Source organism: Crocodylus siamensis, chromosome 11 (assembly GCF_052110815.1).
Source record: "Crocodylus siamensis isolate JL-2025a chromosome 11, ASM5211081v1, whole genome shotgun sequence".
Taxonomy (NCBI): domain Eukaryota; kingdom Metazoa; phylum Chordata; order Crocodylia; family Crocodylidae; genus Crocodylus; species Crocodylus siamensis.
Window position 1 is genome coordinate 13,775,860 of NC_143405.1, and position 18,127 is coordinate 13,793,986.

General features: G+C 41.9%; 1 protein-coding gene across 3 annotated transcripts in view; it reads right to left on the minus strand.

The window, feature by feature from the left end:
- PAPPA (pappalysin 1) overlaps positions 1-18,127 on the minus strand; it is a 238,127-nt gene that overhangs the window by 94,080 nt on the left and 125,920 nt on the right. For all 3 annotated transcript variants that reach the window (XR_016438474.1, XM_090021909.1, XM_090021910.1), the window contains exon 10: positions 5,182-5,378. Coding sequence is in view for 2 of the 3 variants with exons in the window: in XM_090021909.1 (XP_089878035.1) it covers positions 5,182-5,378 (197 nt within the window). In the remaining variant the exon portion in view is untranslated. The remainder of the gene's footprint in view (positions 1-5,181; positions 5,379-18,127) is intronic.

The window sequence follows — 18,127 nt, forward strand, 5'->3', positions numbered from 1 at the left end:
ATTGGCTCCCACCCTGCTCTGCCCCCCTGAAGCAGCAAATGAGAGCTCCACGCTCCCCCTGGGTGCCAGCCAGGGGTTGGCAGGAAGCATGGGGCAAGGAGACAGTCATTTTCCGGCCCTGTACACATTGGGAGAGGTCCTGATTTGCACAGGGTGGGAGAGCTGTTGCTGGAACTGAGCAGCACCAGGACCAGGCCCCTTGCTGGTGTCGCTGCCCCGGAGCAAATTTGCTCCTGGTTAGCATCTACAAGAGCTGGACTGTGCCATATCTATTGCACAGTTAGTTTAGTACCTGTACTTACAGGTACTAACTAACTGATCAGTAGACTAATTTATTGTGCAGTAGCTTATTAGCATGGTTACTTAGTGACACTTTACTGGACAACAGATTAGCCTACCACACAGTAAAGCATCCCATGTAGACCCACTCAGTTTGAAGGAGAAGCACTGCTGTAGAAAAAGACATGTTCACAAAACATCCACATTAATAGTTCACAAAGAGTTTACAGAAAAAGGAAGATCCTTATAAGCTCACAGCAAGCTCTGTAGGTAGAAAACATGTTCAAGTGTACAAATCCCCTCCCCCCCGGATTGCTTATCTTGTCAATAATAGGTGCCTAGCTGTGTTTGAATGAAATGCTCCCAGCGGGGGACAACATAGAAATCAAGAAAATACCTTGTGTAGGTGTAAGTAGCTTTGCATTGGTGCAGTATACCTGACTGGTCCTACTTGGCTTTAAATATGATGCTGTCAGTACTGAGAATATTTCTTAATCAGTTCTGAACAGTAGCTGCCAGGAAAGCAAAAGTGGCTGTCTATCGTTTCTTGCCTATGTGGAAAGTGTGATTGTTTAAAAGTGGGGATATTTGACCTTTCCATTTTTCTAAATTATACCTGTTCGCCAAGACCGTGTCATTTTTTTACAAGTATTCTATTGTTCAAAACAAGCCTTACAATGTAGAATCTCTTTTTGTCCTGGTATTTTAACACTGAGCTGTACTCCTGAGTAACCCCACAACAATAAATCAGTGCTCGTGAGCAAATCGATGTGAGGAACCAACCCTACAATAACAAGCAAATGGGGTCCAGTGTTGCTCAGAAACAAAGTCAGAATAGCAAACAACTGCATGCAGCCTAATACTTACGAAAAACACTACAATAACAAACAGCTTTGCAAGGCCTATTACTCATAAGCAACCTATTTGTAAGCTATGATTGAAGTACAGCTGTGGTGAGAAAACAGGTTTTGAAACACCCAGGGATGAAAAAAAAAAATCTAAGTGATCCTTAAAATACGTATTTAAAATGCTTTAAAAGCACCTGGACTGAGCTGGTGTAATTATGGAAAGTATTGATTGCTAGCAAACACTGAGTTTATATCTTTTGTGTATTACTACAGACCACACCTACACATATATTTCAAGGAATTCGCTACCAAAAGCCAACACAAATGCTTCTCTGATTTCAGTCAAATAAATATAACAGCAACGTGAGAAATGTGTAACTGAGAACACACACACACGTCTCTGAATAATATTCTGATGGAGAAAGGTGCCCCCACCTCCTCCCTGCCCCCCAATCAGTAATCTCAGTTAAAGAAAATCACAGGCCCCGGTGCTTCGGGTAGATAATGAAGCAGAAGGTGTTAATGCTCCACTGATCTTCACATGCAGTGATTAGAGGGGGTCTTAGGTTAATTTTCACCCTGTCAGAGCTTCTAGTTAAGAGACTGATGGCCTGCTGTCTGATCTAAGTGCTTCAGAGTGATAAATCAGAAACCATTTCAAAAGCTACGGACCTACCTTGTTCCCGTGGAAAACAAAAGCTCCCCACATATATTACTTTAGTTTAAGGAAGTTCAATAAACCTAATGCAGCTAAACTGGAATCAGGGGAACGCAGCTCTATTTACACCAATTCCAAGGCTATAGGCTGAACCGTAGGAATTAAAAACAGAAGCTCCTACTCTACTAGCCATACCAATTTAGAAATTGCTTTTGTTGGGGGTAAGTAGAAGGCTGTCATCTCTGCAGGAACAGCCAATAGGAAAAGGTCTGAATCAAAGTGAGACACAAGCACATCTGCAAGTACAAACAGCACAACTTCATCTTTCCTGGATACAAGAAACTGGAATTATATCTATGCAGCAGGCATTGTAATCCCACCCCATCAAAGCTTGATCATAAGTCACTTCCCAGTCACTACAAAAAAGCCAGCACAAATGTTTCTCTGATTTCAGTCAAATACATATAACAACATGAGAAATGTGTAACTGAGAACACACACCTCTGAATAATATTCTGATGGAGAAAGGTGCCCCTACCACCTCCTCTCCCTCTCCACCCCCCCAGTCAGTCATCTCAGTTAAAGAAAATCACAGGTCTCGGTGCTCTGGGTAGATAATGAAGCCTACCTGCACTGGGGAATTATTGCTAAATCAGAGCTGTAATTCTATAATGTCAATGTTAAGGATGGACATCCTCCCCCCACATGCCCATCACCTGTGCGTGAGACATTGTGCTTTGAAATGTTCTAATGCACTGAGAGCTAAAGAGGAAGAACAGCCAAATCATTTACAGGGGCACCATGAGGGAGTTCCTTCTATGCTTCAGAAAGCAAACCATAAACATGAAGAAAGGCAAGTGCATGTGATCTTAGGTTGCTGGCAAGAGTGAAATACTGCCCTGGTATTAACCCAGTACTACCTAGGCATATTGCATATCACTAATCAGTTGCAGACTCATGTGCAATATAAATAGGGCTAAGTTATTTGCAAAAAGATGTTCTCACTGGGTGGGTCTACACATTCGCTTTACTGTGCAGTAGACTAATTTGCTGCACAGTAAAGCATCACCATCTACACATTTGTAGCACTAAGTCTGGTGTAGACTAATTTACTGTGATGCTGGATAGTCCCATCAGACTCAAGTACTATCCGACAGTGAAATAAATTACTGTGCTTAAATGCACATGTAAACAGTGATGTCCACATTAGTTTACTTCAGCTCAAACTGTGCCACAGTTTATTCAATCACATTAATTACACGTGTAGACACTCCCACTGACAGGGCAACTTGGAAGCATTTGGAGAGAGATCTGCTTATTCCATGTGTGGACCTTACCCCTCCTCTCGGCTCACTCAAGCCCCATTCCAGATACTGAAGTCTAGTTTTATTAGGAGAATAAAGGGGAAAGTTAGGGAGCTGGGGCTAATCATCCTAGAGAGGAGACAAATAAGAAGAAGCATAATGAAAGTATACAAAGTACTGAACAACAGATACAGGGAAAACTGATCAGAAGAGCAGAAGGAACCTTCCTTAGAATACAAAACCTAGGGATATTCAATGAAATTAAAAGCTAACAGATTAAAATATTCCAGGAGAAAAGACACTGGGTGCATCTACATGTGCATTAACATGCTTTAGTTAACGAGCATTAAATCTAGTTCCTCCAGGTGTTTATAGATGTGCTCTGGGAGATGGGGTGGCTTTAGTTAGAGAGCTGCACTAATTAAAAGTGCCCAAGCATCATGTGCATCAGCGTCCCTGCACTGAAAAAAGGGTGGCGGGTCACTTTGAATTAAAGCTTATTTGACAAGCTTTAATTCAAAGTGCCCCGCCACCATTTTTCAGTGCGGGGACACTGATACACATGACGCTGAAGGCTGCTGGAACATGTTAATTTCTGTGCTCGATTAGTCAAATCTGCTTCAATGCACTGGATTTACAGCATGTCGGCAGCCTTCCTGCATATGTGAAAGTGCCTTCCATTGTCAAGTACTAAGAAAATGTGCATTATCCTGTCTTAATGCGCATTAACTGAAACAGTATGGTTTTTAAATGACACTTAATGTTAATTAACCTATTTTAATACGCATTCCCCCAATAGCACAGTTTTTTTTTAGTCAAGCTTTAAAGCGTATTAAAAAAGGTTAAATCAAATTAAAGCACATGTGTAGATGCACCCAAATGTCATGTAACACAATTAGCTTTTGCAGTTCATTGCCCCAACCTAGTACTGAAGACAAGAACTTATCAGGATGCTGTGAAGGATTAGCTATGAAAATGGATGACAAGAACGTTCAGTGCTGTTAGACCCTGACTCCACGTGGCACCCAACGACTAGGGAGACGATGATCCAATTGCTCAGAGAGCAAACACCAGCACACATTGCTAGCAACAACTTTATTCAAAATGGAGACAACTTCAAGCAAGCTCCCAAAAACTGGGGAGCAGCCACAAACATTAGTTCTTTCTACATTTATACACCTTGGTTCATAGTCATTAATGTTTACTCTACCTTTGTTCCTCCTTTGTTCCACCCATATTCCCTCCTATCTCAAGCTCCACCCCTGTTTACTGTTTGTTTCATTAGCATGGAATTACTTACGCGTTTTACTCATTTACATGCTTTTTTACTATGAGCACATGCCTAAGACTTTGACCTCCGCTTCCTTTGGTCACTCACCATTTCTTGCTAACTCCTTCATCTCCAAGGTCTTACTTTTGCTTTATCTCCTGATGATAGCTGGTGGGCCACATCTAGTTCTCCTTACACAGTGAGCTACATATCTTACGACACTACGACGTTGTTAGGAAAATGCTTGCCTAAGTGTCTTACAATGTTACTTTAAACATATCATTCTGCCTTGTGGTTAGCAGCTTTGCTGGGACACAGGCTATAGCCTTGTATTCAGCTGCAAAGTCACTGTTCCCTAAGATCCAAATACTGTAACCCTAAAAGGTGCCATAACAAAATATATAAACCAACAAAAGTTTTGGAAGCTATGGTATATAAGCTGATCCTAACTAACAGGTTCTGGAGGAAATTCTCCTTGGAGATAAATTATATCATGACTGCTTCTTGGAGGTTTTTCTTCCTCTCATGTTGCAGGTATTTTTAGTTTCATTGTAAGCTTCTCTGAGCATCTTTTGAGGAGGGGGCATATAAATAAATATTTATAAATAAATAATTACTAGTTACTCTTAGAGGCTTAATCAGACAGACTACCAGCTTCATTCACCTTAGAAGTTCCTGCATGGACACAGAATTTGGAACTGACTGCTATGCAGCAGGCTCATAGGAAGGAAAGCTGGCACCATAAAGCTTTTCTTACCAAACCTACAAGTCAACTGCAAGCTTTTCATGGTTGGCACTGAAGAGCATTATTGACTTCCTTACCTGTGTTGCTGCTGGCTGACCAATGACCACCCATCCTGGGCACTGCTGGTCATTGTTATGTGAGACTGACACATTGGAAGCCCATTGGTCCAGGAAGCCTTTGGGAGTATAAACACCACAGTCTTTGATGCTAGTCATTTGTTCAAACTCTTCACACACTCCATCACCATCATGGAAGTAGCACCTGCTAGGTTCATCTGTAGTGAGACATCAAAGAAGGATCATTATTAAGTTTCTTCCAATTCTCTGGGTCCCCAGCAACAGAAAATAATCCAGGCAATGTAAGTGGTGATGAATCCATTCAACCAGGCCTCTTTTACTACAGTGCCATTCATTACTTACCAGCGCAATATGAGATGATTTAAGAAACCAAAGAAAATGGATTGCAGCATTTTTGCCATATGAAAGTTCCCAAGAAATTTCCCAACTGAAGTTCTCCCTGCCTATTTTTACCTGTATGCACTGTACCAACACACAAGCAGAAGACAGAACAGGGCCAAACTGCTGGCATAACTCCATAGTCTACCATGGTTTTAAGCCAACAGAGAATTTGGTTTGCAATGTTTCCTATTTAAATGACACTTGCAAAACAACAACAGCTGAATTTAGTGAGGATGAAAGCTGCCAAATTAACAGCCTTAGAAACCAAAGGCCAAATTTATCTGTTTATCCAAAAAGCAGATACAGTGTGGGTAGAAGGCGGCTAAGCTTGCCACACACACTGCCCCAACCAAAATGACTCAGACTTGACCTGAAAGAATCAGATATAAGAGGGGACTTTAGTTTCCTTGTTCATTCATTCTGTGGCTTCTCTAATGAGAGTGCCAACAAAGATGTCCACCAGTGCCAATTTTTTGAGGCTGTGTCTGTGAAACAGGCCCATTAAAAACTGAACTGAGACCCATCTACTTTCAAAAAGACCACAGACCAGTAAAGCCACTAAAAGTCCACTGTGAAATGTAAACCTCTGACCTACTGGTATCTTAATTTTGTATCATGTTGTCTTTGTCAAACCCCACAAGGTATCCAGGCCTGACAGACGGTTGTATTTTTGTCTGGCAAAGAAACTACTGCAAAAATGGTAGGGAACTGGCAGGAACTACTAGCTGGAATGATGGCAATAACTCCTGATGAGAATTGCATTGGTAACACTGGACTATCTCGGGGTAGGTGTCAGAAAATCCAACGGCTGCTCAATTTTGAGTTACTTCCAAACTGCTAAATCCCGTTTATTTTTCCTCCTAGTTTACACAGTGAAATACCACAACATAAGCCAGAATAAATCAGCTTATTACAATTCAATCATTTAATGACCTTACACCCCACTTTTCCCTGCCCCTGTCATAAACTTCCAATTCCTTAACAGTATGCCTGGTCATAAGATTGGAGGATGACAGGTAGAGAATGAAAGATGGAAGACAGAGATTGCCTTCACTTCCATCCTGACGTCCATAGACAACTTGGATTGGAGTCTTAACCCATTTAAAGAGGGGTACCAGCATTTTGTCCCTCTCCAGCTCTTTTTCTAGTTCTGATCTTTCCTTCAATGGAGCACTGAAATCTCCTGCATGTCTCTCTGCACTGTCTGAGCTACTCTGATATAAAGAAATCAAAGCTGCAAAATAACTTCCTGTTAATGATATCTCCAAATTTCAGGCAAGGTGAAGGTCCGAACAGAAACCTTTGAGACCTTTTAAAAAAGTGCAAATAGCAAAAGTTCTAAAAATTCCTTATAACTTCCACATGCAACTCACACACAGACAAATTTATACAGAAAGACACAGTCACACTCTTTGTACTCTTCATGCCTGTGTAAAGCTCACACTGACAGACATGCAAACATGCATATACGTTTCACATAAACACCTAATCCTATATGCAGATACTGCCACTGGCACAGACTTACACTCCCAACCAAATATATTGTGTCCATCCACACAGTCATAATACATCTAGAGGTTTAGAAACAATGCCCCTCACAGACCTGCAAACACAGATTTTTTTCCCACTATAGGCAATGAAATAAGTACATTTATATACCAAGCTTTCTCCTGTGCTATCTCTAAAAGTTCCCTCTTAATGACATGATAAATGTAATAGGCCTCTGATAAGATCATGTGTATGGGATAAAAGAATACTCCAGATCTGCTCCAATCAGATGACTTAATTCATATTCACGTGGAGAGGAAGCAGCCTTTGAATAGCAGTGATCCAGACCAGTGTGTGATCTTTACAGAGGCTAATTTGTTCCTGATTATGTTTAAGACCCCAATAAATCTGTCTACTTGAGTCTGCAAAATCTGAGGGAGGAACAGAACGGAGAGACGGAGATGTCTGAATTAAAAGGAGACGGCCCAGATGATTAACAGAGTCTTTGCTGAATGGCACCGTATCATGTCCCTTCTCCAATGCACTGAGTCAGTGTGCCCTGCCCTCCATAACCCACCAGTGCTGCCAACTAAATTGCATTAGGAAGATTAGGTATTCAATCAAGTTCGTAGGTTTTGCAAAAAGATAGGGAATTACGGCTTTACAGCTGTAATTTTCTTTTTAAGAGACTATGTGTTCTTGCCACTGGCAAGTTATTTTGAAACACTTAAGGGTGTCCTTTTATGGGGCAAATAAATTTCCAACCCTATGACTCTGAATTTCAATATGCCACTGTAGCTTATTACATAAATATTCTTGCTTTGGAAGGAATCCAAAGAATTTGAATTTTCCCTGAAACTTCTGGAGATGTGAAAGGGGCAGGTAGAAGAGGCATCAGCATCAAGATGACAGCCAGTGCAGTTCAACTTGGTGTTGGTGACTCAAAAGACAGCACAGGGCCTGGCCTTCAGAGGTGCTGAAACAGCTGCAAACCTCTTGAGAATCAAGTGTACAGCTCTCATGTGGAAACGTTCAGATTGGTTCTTCCTAAGAATCTACTCACTAACAGTAAGATGGGTTTGCAGAAAATATTATTTATCGTGATCAGGACTTACTCTCCTAAGTGTGGTATACACACATGGCAAGGTCCAATCTTTGTCTGGAAGAACCTACAGTCCAAGGCCCAACCCTACAAGCTGCAATGAGTTTCAGGTAGCTGTTGTGAACCTTACTGGCACTCCTACATCATACAGACAGGGCGATCTCTGTGTAAGAATGAATTAACACCGATCTAATACCAACTGCAGGAAGACGCGAAAACCTGTGGTAGAACACTTCAACCTTTCTGGTCACTCCATTTTTGACCACAGGATTGCTATTCTCAGGCAGAAAAAAATTTAAAGCCAGTTTGAGCAGGAAATTGCAGAACAAGAAATCCTCTGCAAATTGGACTGGGTTAAGTATAGTTTAAACAGGGACTATGAAATATTATATCATTACCTGGATTAGCTTTTGTGACCCCTTTAGTTCTCTTGGTTCTCTGCTTGTATGCCTCTTGCAGCACATCTCCACTCCCTCTCCCATGCTATCCCTCCCTTTCCTGCTTTCCCACTTATTGTATTATAGTTAGGGAACTACCTAAATTGCAGTGAGACAAATGGATTTTTCATGGACCACTTGCCACGCATGGAGCTGATTTTGTGGTCTTTATACGGTGAGCCCTCCCCCCCCGCTGCTGATTGGCCAAGAGGCGCTGGTGGCCCCACCCCTCACTGCTGATTGGCCAAGAGACCAAATACTCATCTTCAGACTGAGGCATTGCATCTGGCTTCTTAAAAGATGGTGCCAAAACCCTTTCACTTTTCTGACTAGCACTTTCACTGAATCTATATTACTAGCTCAGCCTCTAGAGTACCCTGTGCTCTATGGCTGCAGGGATTTCTGTGCTCTCTTTGTATGTTGGTAAGCTTTTATATTTTTTTCCGGGAAATTCTGTGCATAAGACCTGATGATCTTGCGAGGTCCCTTCTAGCCCTAATATCTATGAAATCTTAAGTAGGTCCCTAAATATAATCACTCACTCTACTTCATACTCTGCCTTTTGCTGTCCTTTCACAGCATCTGATGAAGTGAACTTGAGTTCACAGAAGTTTGTACTCTCTCTCTCTCTTATTCAGTTAGTCTATAAAGGTAGATATTTGTTGTTCCTTCTGACTTCAGGCTAACACAGCTACCTATCTCACCTCTAAAACAAAACATAATTTACACAGAATCAATGTCTGTAGTCCTTCAGGAATTAGGTGGGAGGGACAAGATGCTAAGATGAAAAAGCTAAGGCTTTTACCCGACCCTGTTAAGCAGTCTGAAGTCCCTTCCATGGCAGCACAAGCTATGTTTACCCTCCAGAGAGTCAGCAGGAGCCAAGGACTGATGCAACAGCCTCAGAATCAGCAGTCTCAACAAAAGATCTCCAGTTTATGACTTAGTCCCGTAGCTGGCCTTCCCATTATAAAAAGGACACTCCAGACTCCATCCATTATAACCTAAAACCCCCTTTCCTCTTTACTGGACCCAGAATCCTTTGTACTGTACAGTTCATCTTGCTCCTGGTACCACTCACACAACCTATATATGCATATATATATATTTTAACTGCCTACATGCTTCCCTCTGTTGTAAACTGCCTGTTCCATGTACTTTATTAACTAAGGGGGGCCTTTTCACTTTAAAGCTGTGCCTGATTTGAACAGCATGCCCTGGACTTGGTCCTGAAGTGGACCAGATGTTGACCGTAAGTAAAAATGACATGAAGCAATTAATATGCAGTTAACTACAGCCAAATAAAAACCTAGAGCAGTAAAACTGCTCCAGGGGCAGGACCCGAGTGTGTAAGATGGTGTCTCTCTGGAGGTTTTGATACAGGTGCCCCAAAACCCTGAGACGACCTTGGGATCAGAAGCCAGATCATCCAGGCCATCCAAGTTCCCTTCTCCTTACAAGCCATCAGTGAAGGCTTGGGAATTTGGGGGCCAGCTCTTCTTCTGCTGGAATGAAATTGAGAAAATCCAGAATGGCACATGTGTGTTCTCTGCCACTCCTTCCTAACCAAGCACAGGGGCATAAATTAGGAGAAAGAAGCATGACTAACACTGCTGCTTTCTAACAGTCCTTAGATACAGCCAGACTTATAGAAGACTTGGGGCTGCTATATGCCATACATGAACCAAACTAGCTCCTGTAGGCCCCAGTGTGAGGGTGAGGTTGTCAAGGTAATGTAAAGCTACCTTTGCCCCTGCTCCCCAAGCTGCACCAAGTGTAGCTCAACTACAGCAGAAAATACAGACAGGAAGGAACATATAAAGCCACAAAAACTGTCCAGGAAGTGTCTAACATAGCTAAGATCATGGATCACTGAAGGATCATGGCTACCTGTTCTGGGAGAGGCTAGAGATTTACTCCAGTGAAACCGATGAAGTCTGGGCCATGTCAGGAAGCAGCCATGCAGGATACAGACTTATCTGTGATGGGCAGCTTTCCACACCATGAAAAAATAGAGCTACCTAATTCACAGCACAGAGCACATCCTCGGACGAGGCCTTTAATGTCCAAGCAGAATGGTCAAAGTGCTGGGGACAGACACCCAGAGCAGCTTCCTGTTTTCAGCTTGGAATACAGTGATTGGCACCAGAATAGTCTTCTTTTGTACAATAACTACTATTTTTTTTAAACAGGCCAGACAAAAAAAGGAGTATTTTTAAGCTCAGCTGTTTATTTAGGGACGTGTCCAACTACAACAAGCCTCATGCCACATAGCTATTCGTCCGAAAAAAGGGACAAAAATGCACAACCATTGTCTCAGAGTAAGAAATTCTTGGAACAGAGCAGACTTCACATCTTAACCCCTGACAGGTCTGTTCAACCCTCCTCGGGAGGTAGGAGGGGATGGCTGTCGCCTGCAGGTCTTCCCAACCACCAGCAAAAATGTTCAGACCTATTAAGGTCAAATCACAGTGTCTCCCACCTCAAAAAATAGTCTCCTAGTGACTTCTAAAGGGCCAGGATTTGACCCCCTGGTAAATAATCAGTACTCAGGCATTTCAGCTGAATCTCCAGCTGCAGAGTAACATCAATGAATGAGCAGATGCTTGTCCAGAGGTTCCCTATGAAAATCTGAAATGATTAAACTGCACCATCTGAATGCAGAAACCGAGCACTGGCTCCTGCCCCATTTAAGCCAAAGGGAGCAGAGAAGGTAACGTGACCTAAATTCTGAGATATGCTTGCCTCCTCTTTAATGCTGAAAGACTTGAAGACAGCTACATTTCCTATTTCAATAAAGTGCTTGGGGTTAATTTTCCTTTCTGTGGGTTCTAATTTAGGAGAGAAAAATCACTAAACAGGACATGCAGAGACCATTCTGAATAAAGTCACATATCAATAGCTTGCAACGTATGTCATCAGAGAAATAAAAGGTCTGCCTAGTACTAAATAGCAAAGTACATTACAATGGGCCTAGGATTCTCACACTTCTGAATTTCAGCCCTGTTTCTTCCACTAAGTCTCTCGCTTAAGCAAATCATTCTACTTCTGTGTCTCAATCAGCCATGTAGAATTAAAGCTGAATGAGGCTTTTGACACTGTCTCCCATCACATTCTCAGTAACAAGTTAAGGAAATACAGACTAGATTGGAGGTGAATACACAGCTGCTTGGAGTATTGTGCTCAAGGAGTAGTCATCAATGGCTAAGTGTCTAGCTGGGAGGAAGTATCAAGTAGGGCTCCCAAAGGGTCTCTCCTGAGTCTGGTGCTGTTCAACATCTTCAATAATGATTTGATGATGGAACCAAATGTACACTTAGAAAATCTGCAGATCACACCGAGTTGGGTGGAGTTACAGACCCTGGAGGCAGGGCTAGGATCCAGAATGACCCATATAGACTGTAAAAAATGGTCTACAATCAGCCAGATGAATTTCAGCAAGGGCAAGTACAGAGTCCTGCATTTAGAACAAAATAACCGCATGCACAAATACAGACTGGGGAATGATTGGCTAGGCTGCAGTACTATAGAGAAGGTCCTGGAGGTTACAAAAGACCATAAGTGGAATATAAGCTAACACATTGCTCTTGTTGCAGAACAGGCCAGGAATAGACTTGGCTCTGTTAACAGACGGGTCACTTTCCAAACAAGACAAGTGATTCTTCCATTCTATTCAGCACTGGTGAGGCCTCATCTGGAGTCCCGGGTCCAGTTTTGGGCCCCACACATCAAGAAGGATATGGACAGATTGCAGAGTACAGTGGAGAGGAACAAAAATGGTTAGAGGCCTAGGAAACATGACTTATGAGGAAAGACTGAAAGAAACGCTAGGATTATTTAGGCTGGAGAAGAGAAGACTGGAGAGGTGTGGAGGGGGAAGAGATTTGACAATGGTCTTCAAAAGCCTGTAGGGTGATGGTAGAGAAGATGGAGGTGGGCTTTTCTCAGTGACAGTAGGGGACAGGACTAGGAGCTATGGCCTCAATCTGGAGCAGAGGGAAATAGAGGTTAGAAATTAGGAGGAACTTTCTGACTGTGAGGCTGGTCAAGCAGTGGACCAGGCTGCCTAGAGAAGTTGTGGAATCTTTATCTCTGGAAATATTCAAGAGCAGGTAGGGCAGACACTTGGCTGGGATGGTTTTGTAAGCAACAATCCTGCCTTGAGCAGGGGGCTGGACTAGATGACTTTGTGAGGTCCCTTCCAGGTTACTTCATTACTGGTTTTATGATAGCACACTCTTGCCTCGAAGAGGATTTATGCGGATCCATTAGCCATACTGAAAGCTACTATGGTTTCTGGTGCACATGGGTGCTAACCATGCAGGAAAGCAGTCATTTCAAGTATGAACAAACAGTGACTCTCCCTGAAGCTCATCAATTTGCCCTAGGGAAGCAGCTCTGGGGGAAAAATACAAGTGGTCCCATTTGCAAAGGAAGACAAACTATTTCTCTCTCTGGTGGGATGGTACAGCGAGGAAAAGCCATGAACTCATCACTGCCTTGCGAGTCCAGCAAGTTGATACTGAGGATGCTCTCACAGGAGAGAAGCACGTCCAGAAAGAGAAGCCTGCTTGGTTCCTGAAAAGAATGACATCAGAGTGGAGAAACAAGTAGGGGAGAATTACCTCTGATGGACTTCCAGTATATCTTTGTTTTAATAAAATGCTAAAGACCAGGCTTAGTATCCCTGGCCTAGGCAAAACCATGCTAGGCCACATTCCCCCACTAACATGCTACTGCCCTTAAGCATTTTGCTGCCCATAGTGATTGTTTTCCCTGCCTTACGGTTGAAGTAGCCTTGCTAAGGCCTGCACTGTTAATGACTGCTCCTCCAGAAAAAAATCACTTTACAGCCCTTATGACATTGCTGCTATTATTAACTTGCCAAACGAGTCCTTAGAAATTTTGGAGCATCGAGTCACACACTCTATTGGGCTACAGGAAATGGTTGGCTACAAAGTATTTTCCTGAAGCTTAATATTAGTATTTGCTTGAATGGTAACTGAATAGCTCCAGTCACTGAACACATTTCCATTTGCTGCTAAAGCTCCCTGCCCATCCACTACTCCAGTGGAGGCCAATCTTTTTGGCAGGCAGGCCACAAATGAAGCTCCTCACCCTTCCCAAGTGCCACCCCAATCCCCTTCCCCTGCATGATTTACCACCCTGCTTTCTGCTCCTTGCCTTGTGCTCTCTGTCAACTCTGCCGCCTCCTCCCTGATACGCTGCATATCACACACAGAGGCTACCTGTTCCACTTGTGGCATGCCTGCTGCAGGTTGGCCACCCCTGCACTACTCCTTCCCAAGCTACCTGGTCAACACTTTGCTGTAGCCCAATCCTGTGAAGTGCTAGGCACCTCTTGAAAGGGGCTGAGCACCTTCCACTCCTTTAACTTTTGCAGGATTTGATTTACTACTCTTGGAAGAAGAAGTCACCATTAGCTGCTGTGCAGGGTTGTAGAGTCAGCTGTCAAAGCCGCATGTTCCTGTGTGGGAGTGTGGGTCGGGGGGAGGGCAGCTCCCTTTGCTCTAAAAGCATGCCCACAATGAATATGGATGGTCATCCATCAATGTATTTTAAGCACATTACTTCTCTGTCAAAGAAAAGAAAGAGAGGAAGGAGGAAGAAGAAGAAGAAAAGGAAAGACATAAAATTAGAGTTGTGTCACTCACTTAACATTGCAGTTTCCCAAGAGGTTCACGCTCCAAACAAGGATAGCAAACTCATGAATATTAATTATTTTCAGGAATGCAATGCAGTCTTCAAACAATAAGATAAAGGGAGAATGCTACACTTAAAGGGTAGTTAATGAGAGAGGTAAAGGAGGTTCCATCTGGAAGGGGAATAGGGAATGACAGCTCCCAATTTGTAGCAAACCATGAGCTGTTACCAAGGATAAGTTGAAAAGAGGTGTTAAAGGGGACATTAGTGACTTAAAACCTGCCCTCCTCTCACCCTTTTGAGCCACTACTGTTGCATCTAGACACTTAGTATCATTTTGTCCCTTTTCTTCTAATTTGTTTCCACTGGGCAGCATGGAGACCCTGATCCAGCATGTTACTTAAGCATGTACGTAATTATTACAAACGCAGGAATACTTCAATAGTACTGCTTGTGCATACTTATAATTACAAGCTGGCTGCAGTGCTTTGTTGAACTGAGGCTTTAGTTTATAAACAGTTGCCTTTATTTATGTGGGCCTCTCTCCCCCTGAAATGAAATATAATGTAAAATATATATAAAATAATAAAGATCCTAACAACAACCACAACAACAATATGATGTAAGAGAACAGAAACTAAGCAGCAGACACAGAAGTTGAGATAGGACCTGAAAATCTTTTGAAGTCTTTTTTAAATTTGCCTATCTATCTTCTCTAATATCCTTTCATATTGCCTTTTCATTGGATTCTTTGATATTTATCTCTGTGTCTTTTCTATTATGTCCTTCTCTTTCTTCAGGAATGAAGAGTTACATCAATGCACAATGAATATGACATACACAACTGGAATGAAAATTAATACATTCATGCATACATATATAAAAAATATACACATGCATTCTTACAGATGCATGTTTATAATATGTGTTTTTTGTGCACGTGAGGGATAAATATAAGGAGATGGGGGCTGTATTAGAGCAGATTAGTCATGTGTATGTTTATTTGCTACTCCTCAAAAAGGATCTTAAAATGGGAATGGAAAAAGGCAATGGGTCCCCTTACTGACCCTTTCAACTTATGAGTGAGGAGGATTTTCATTAAGTTTTAAAAGAAAAGATGGAAGCTGCCATCTTTAGGTCCTTGGTTTGAATCTGGCTCTGATCCCTGGTGATGAAAAATCATTGCTGCGCTGTGAATGTTCAGGGCAATAGATATCCATCAGCTCCAACAGAACAGGTGTCTGTGTCACAGTGGAGAAAGCTTTAGGTTGCTTTTCTCCTGTAGTGCGCAGGGTGATGTTTATTAACAAAAGAGGGTGGACTTTTCCTCCGGGACTAAATTCCAAGTCCTGTGGAGGGGGCGGGAGGAGGAAGGTTTCCATGTGCAAAAATCTGCAAAGCAGAAACCTATGCTTGTAGTCATAAATAATAACATTCAGGCTGCAGAAGGGTTGCTTACATTGCAGCATTATATTTAAAAGAAAGTATTGCCAGATGTTCTAATTAATGAATTTATTTATTCCAATGTTGCTCTTCGGTTTGGTGGAAGGAATAAAATGCTGTTAAGCTTATCTGTTTTCTTTTCTCTGCATGGTGTTCTGGGAAGGCCAGGACAGCCTGACAGTAAAGACCACACAGTTTTCTCCCCTGCCTCCCTCCTCTTTTCAATACCCATCCCATTACAAGGCAGACTGATCCAGATTTATCTGATTATAAAGAAAAGGGTGAGGGGAAACCAACCAACCAACCAACCAACAAACAAACAAAAAGACCTAATACAGTTACAGGCATGGGTGCAAAGTGTCCTCAGAGCTGCAGGTCACGTGCCCAGAACACTGTGGACCGGCCAGAGTAAAAGAAATTTAAAAGACATTGATGGAGAGGCAAAGCAGCAGGCTTACAACTGGAGGGTGTTTGCTTGCATAATTGTATTTCTGTTCTAGCAAATGAGGTTAGGTTGGTGGTCCCTATCTAGGTGTGAGTACACATGCTCCCACCTTCTGTTAAGCCTTTTATCATGGAGACCTCACACTACCTTTTCATTTGGATACTGCAGTCCATATGTGTAGTGATTACTCCCTATAATTTGGGGTCCAAGCCTGTAAATCCTTACTGCCAAATGTAGCAACTGCAACACTGATTAGGTTGGCATGCTCAAACCCTCACACCCAAATTCAGCAAGTACATAAGCGTGTGATCAACGTTATTTACTGAGGCCTTAGAGAGCTAAATGTTATAAAAGGAGTATCAATATGAAAATGATACAATGTGAAATGATTATTTATTATTTCAGAGGGCCATAGTGTGCGGTAGTCTTATAAACTCAGAGGAAATTTACATATTTTATTCTTCATTTCTTGAATTATGGTCCAGTCACATAATCATTTCTCAAGCAATATGTCCCACTGAGGTCAAGGAAGAGTTTTATTTGACAAAACATAACAGATCCAGCTTGATGTTATCAGGCTTTCAAGACAGTAACTTCCTACTTCCTCCTAAATATTGATATATGCATAGTAATACAGTCTCCCCAATGTTTTAGTGGTTTCTGATAAGATTTTATCGTGTGTTGAAATAGGCTTTATAATCAGGACTGTCTGAAAGACAGATGTTGCATCTCTTCAGGTTCTTATGGTATTCATTGCTAGTGATTCTGAGGCATAAAGTCAACGGGGCCTAACTAGATCCTCAATAGTATTACAACACGAGCTCCCATTGAGTTGTCTATATACCTTTCAGGAGCTGGGCCTGTTTGTCCTGTTTCCATTGACTTTAGTCTGTTTTTTTCAGATTCCTACTGAATCCACATTTCAGAAACAACTGGGTTCTCTCTTGATTTCTTTTTAACTTAGACTCTTTGCAAAGACATAAACTTTCACTTTATTCCTGCTTTACAGAAAGTGAACAGCGTTTCACCTGCTCTGAAAACTACCTGTTCTTTACAGGCAAAACAAACTAGAAGCAAGACGGAAAAACTATTTCATTTTATACTGAAATAAGAACACCTGATTTGTATTTTATTGTGCTCTTTGCACAAATGGTTGGCAGACAGAGTGTCTCCAAACTTCTATATAGTCTGAGACAAGCCATGGAGCTGTGATAAAAAAGCATTTTTCATTATTTCATTTCTGGTTTGGACTGAAAAAATATCACAAGAAATACGTTTTCATTTTTGAGACCCTGACTCTACAAACTGATTAGAGAAGTGCATAACTTTCAGCAGGTTTAAGTACTGCAATTTAATACAAATATTCCCATTGACTTCCAACAGGGTTACTCACCTGCTTAAAGTTACAAGGATTGTTTTGGGTTTTTTGGTGATATCTGTTACTGGGTTAACTGTATAGTTGGGAGAGATGTTAGACAAACTTTTGAGTGCAAATGGAAGGGTACTTTGTACCTGAAAGCTTGTCTAACATCTCTACCAGCTGCACAGTTGGTTCAATAAAAGGTATCACCAAAACCCCTTGCTTCTCACATATTTCTTGGACTATCATGGCTACAAGAGTACTCCGACCCTACTTAAAAGCTACAGTCATGCTTAAGTGCTTTGCTGAATCATGGCCTTAGGTCATATGATGGAGGCTGCTATAGACAATTCTTCAGCATGTTAGATAGACTATGGCTAGGTAGATTTCTCTCTTGGTCATTCTGGACAGAACCAGAACTTAACATTTTTCTGAGAAAAATTTGGGGTCTTTTTGTGATTTGTACCCTAATTTCTTAGATTCAGGAAGTGCTTTTCGAAAAAGCATCCACTCCAAACTCTAACTGAGGCCTATCCCAGCCCTAGGCTATAATGCAATTCTATGATACAGGAGCATAACACAGATGCTGTAGCATAGACGGGGCTTCACTTGCCCACCTCCCCACT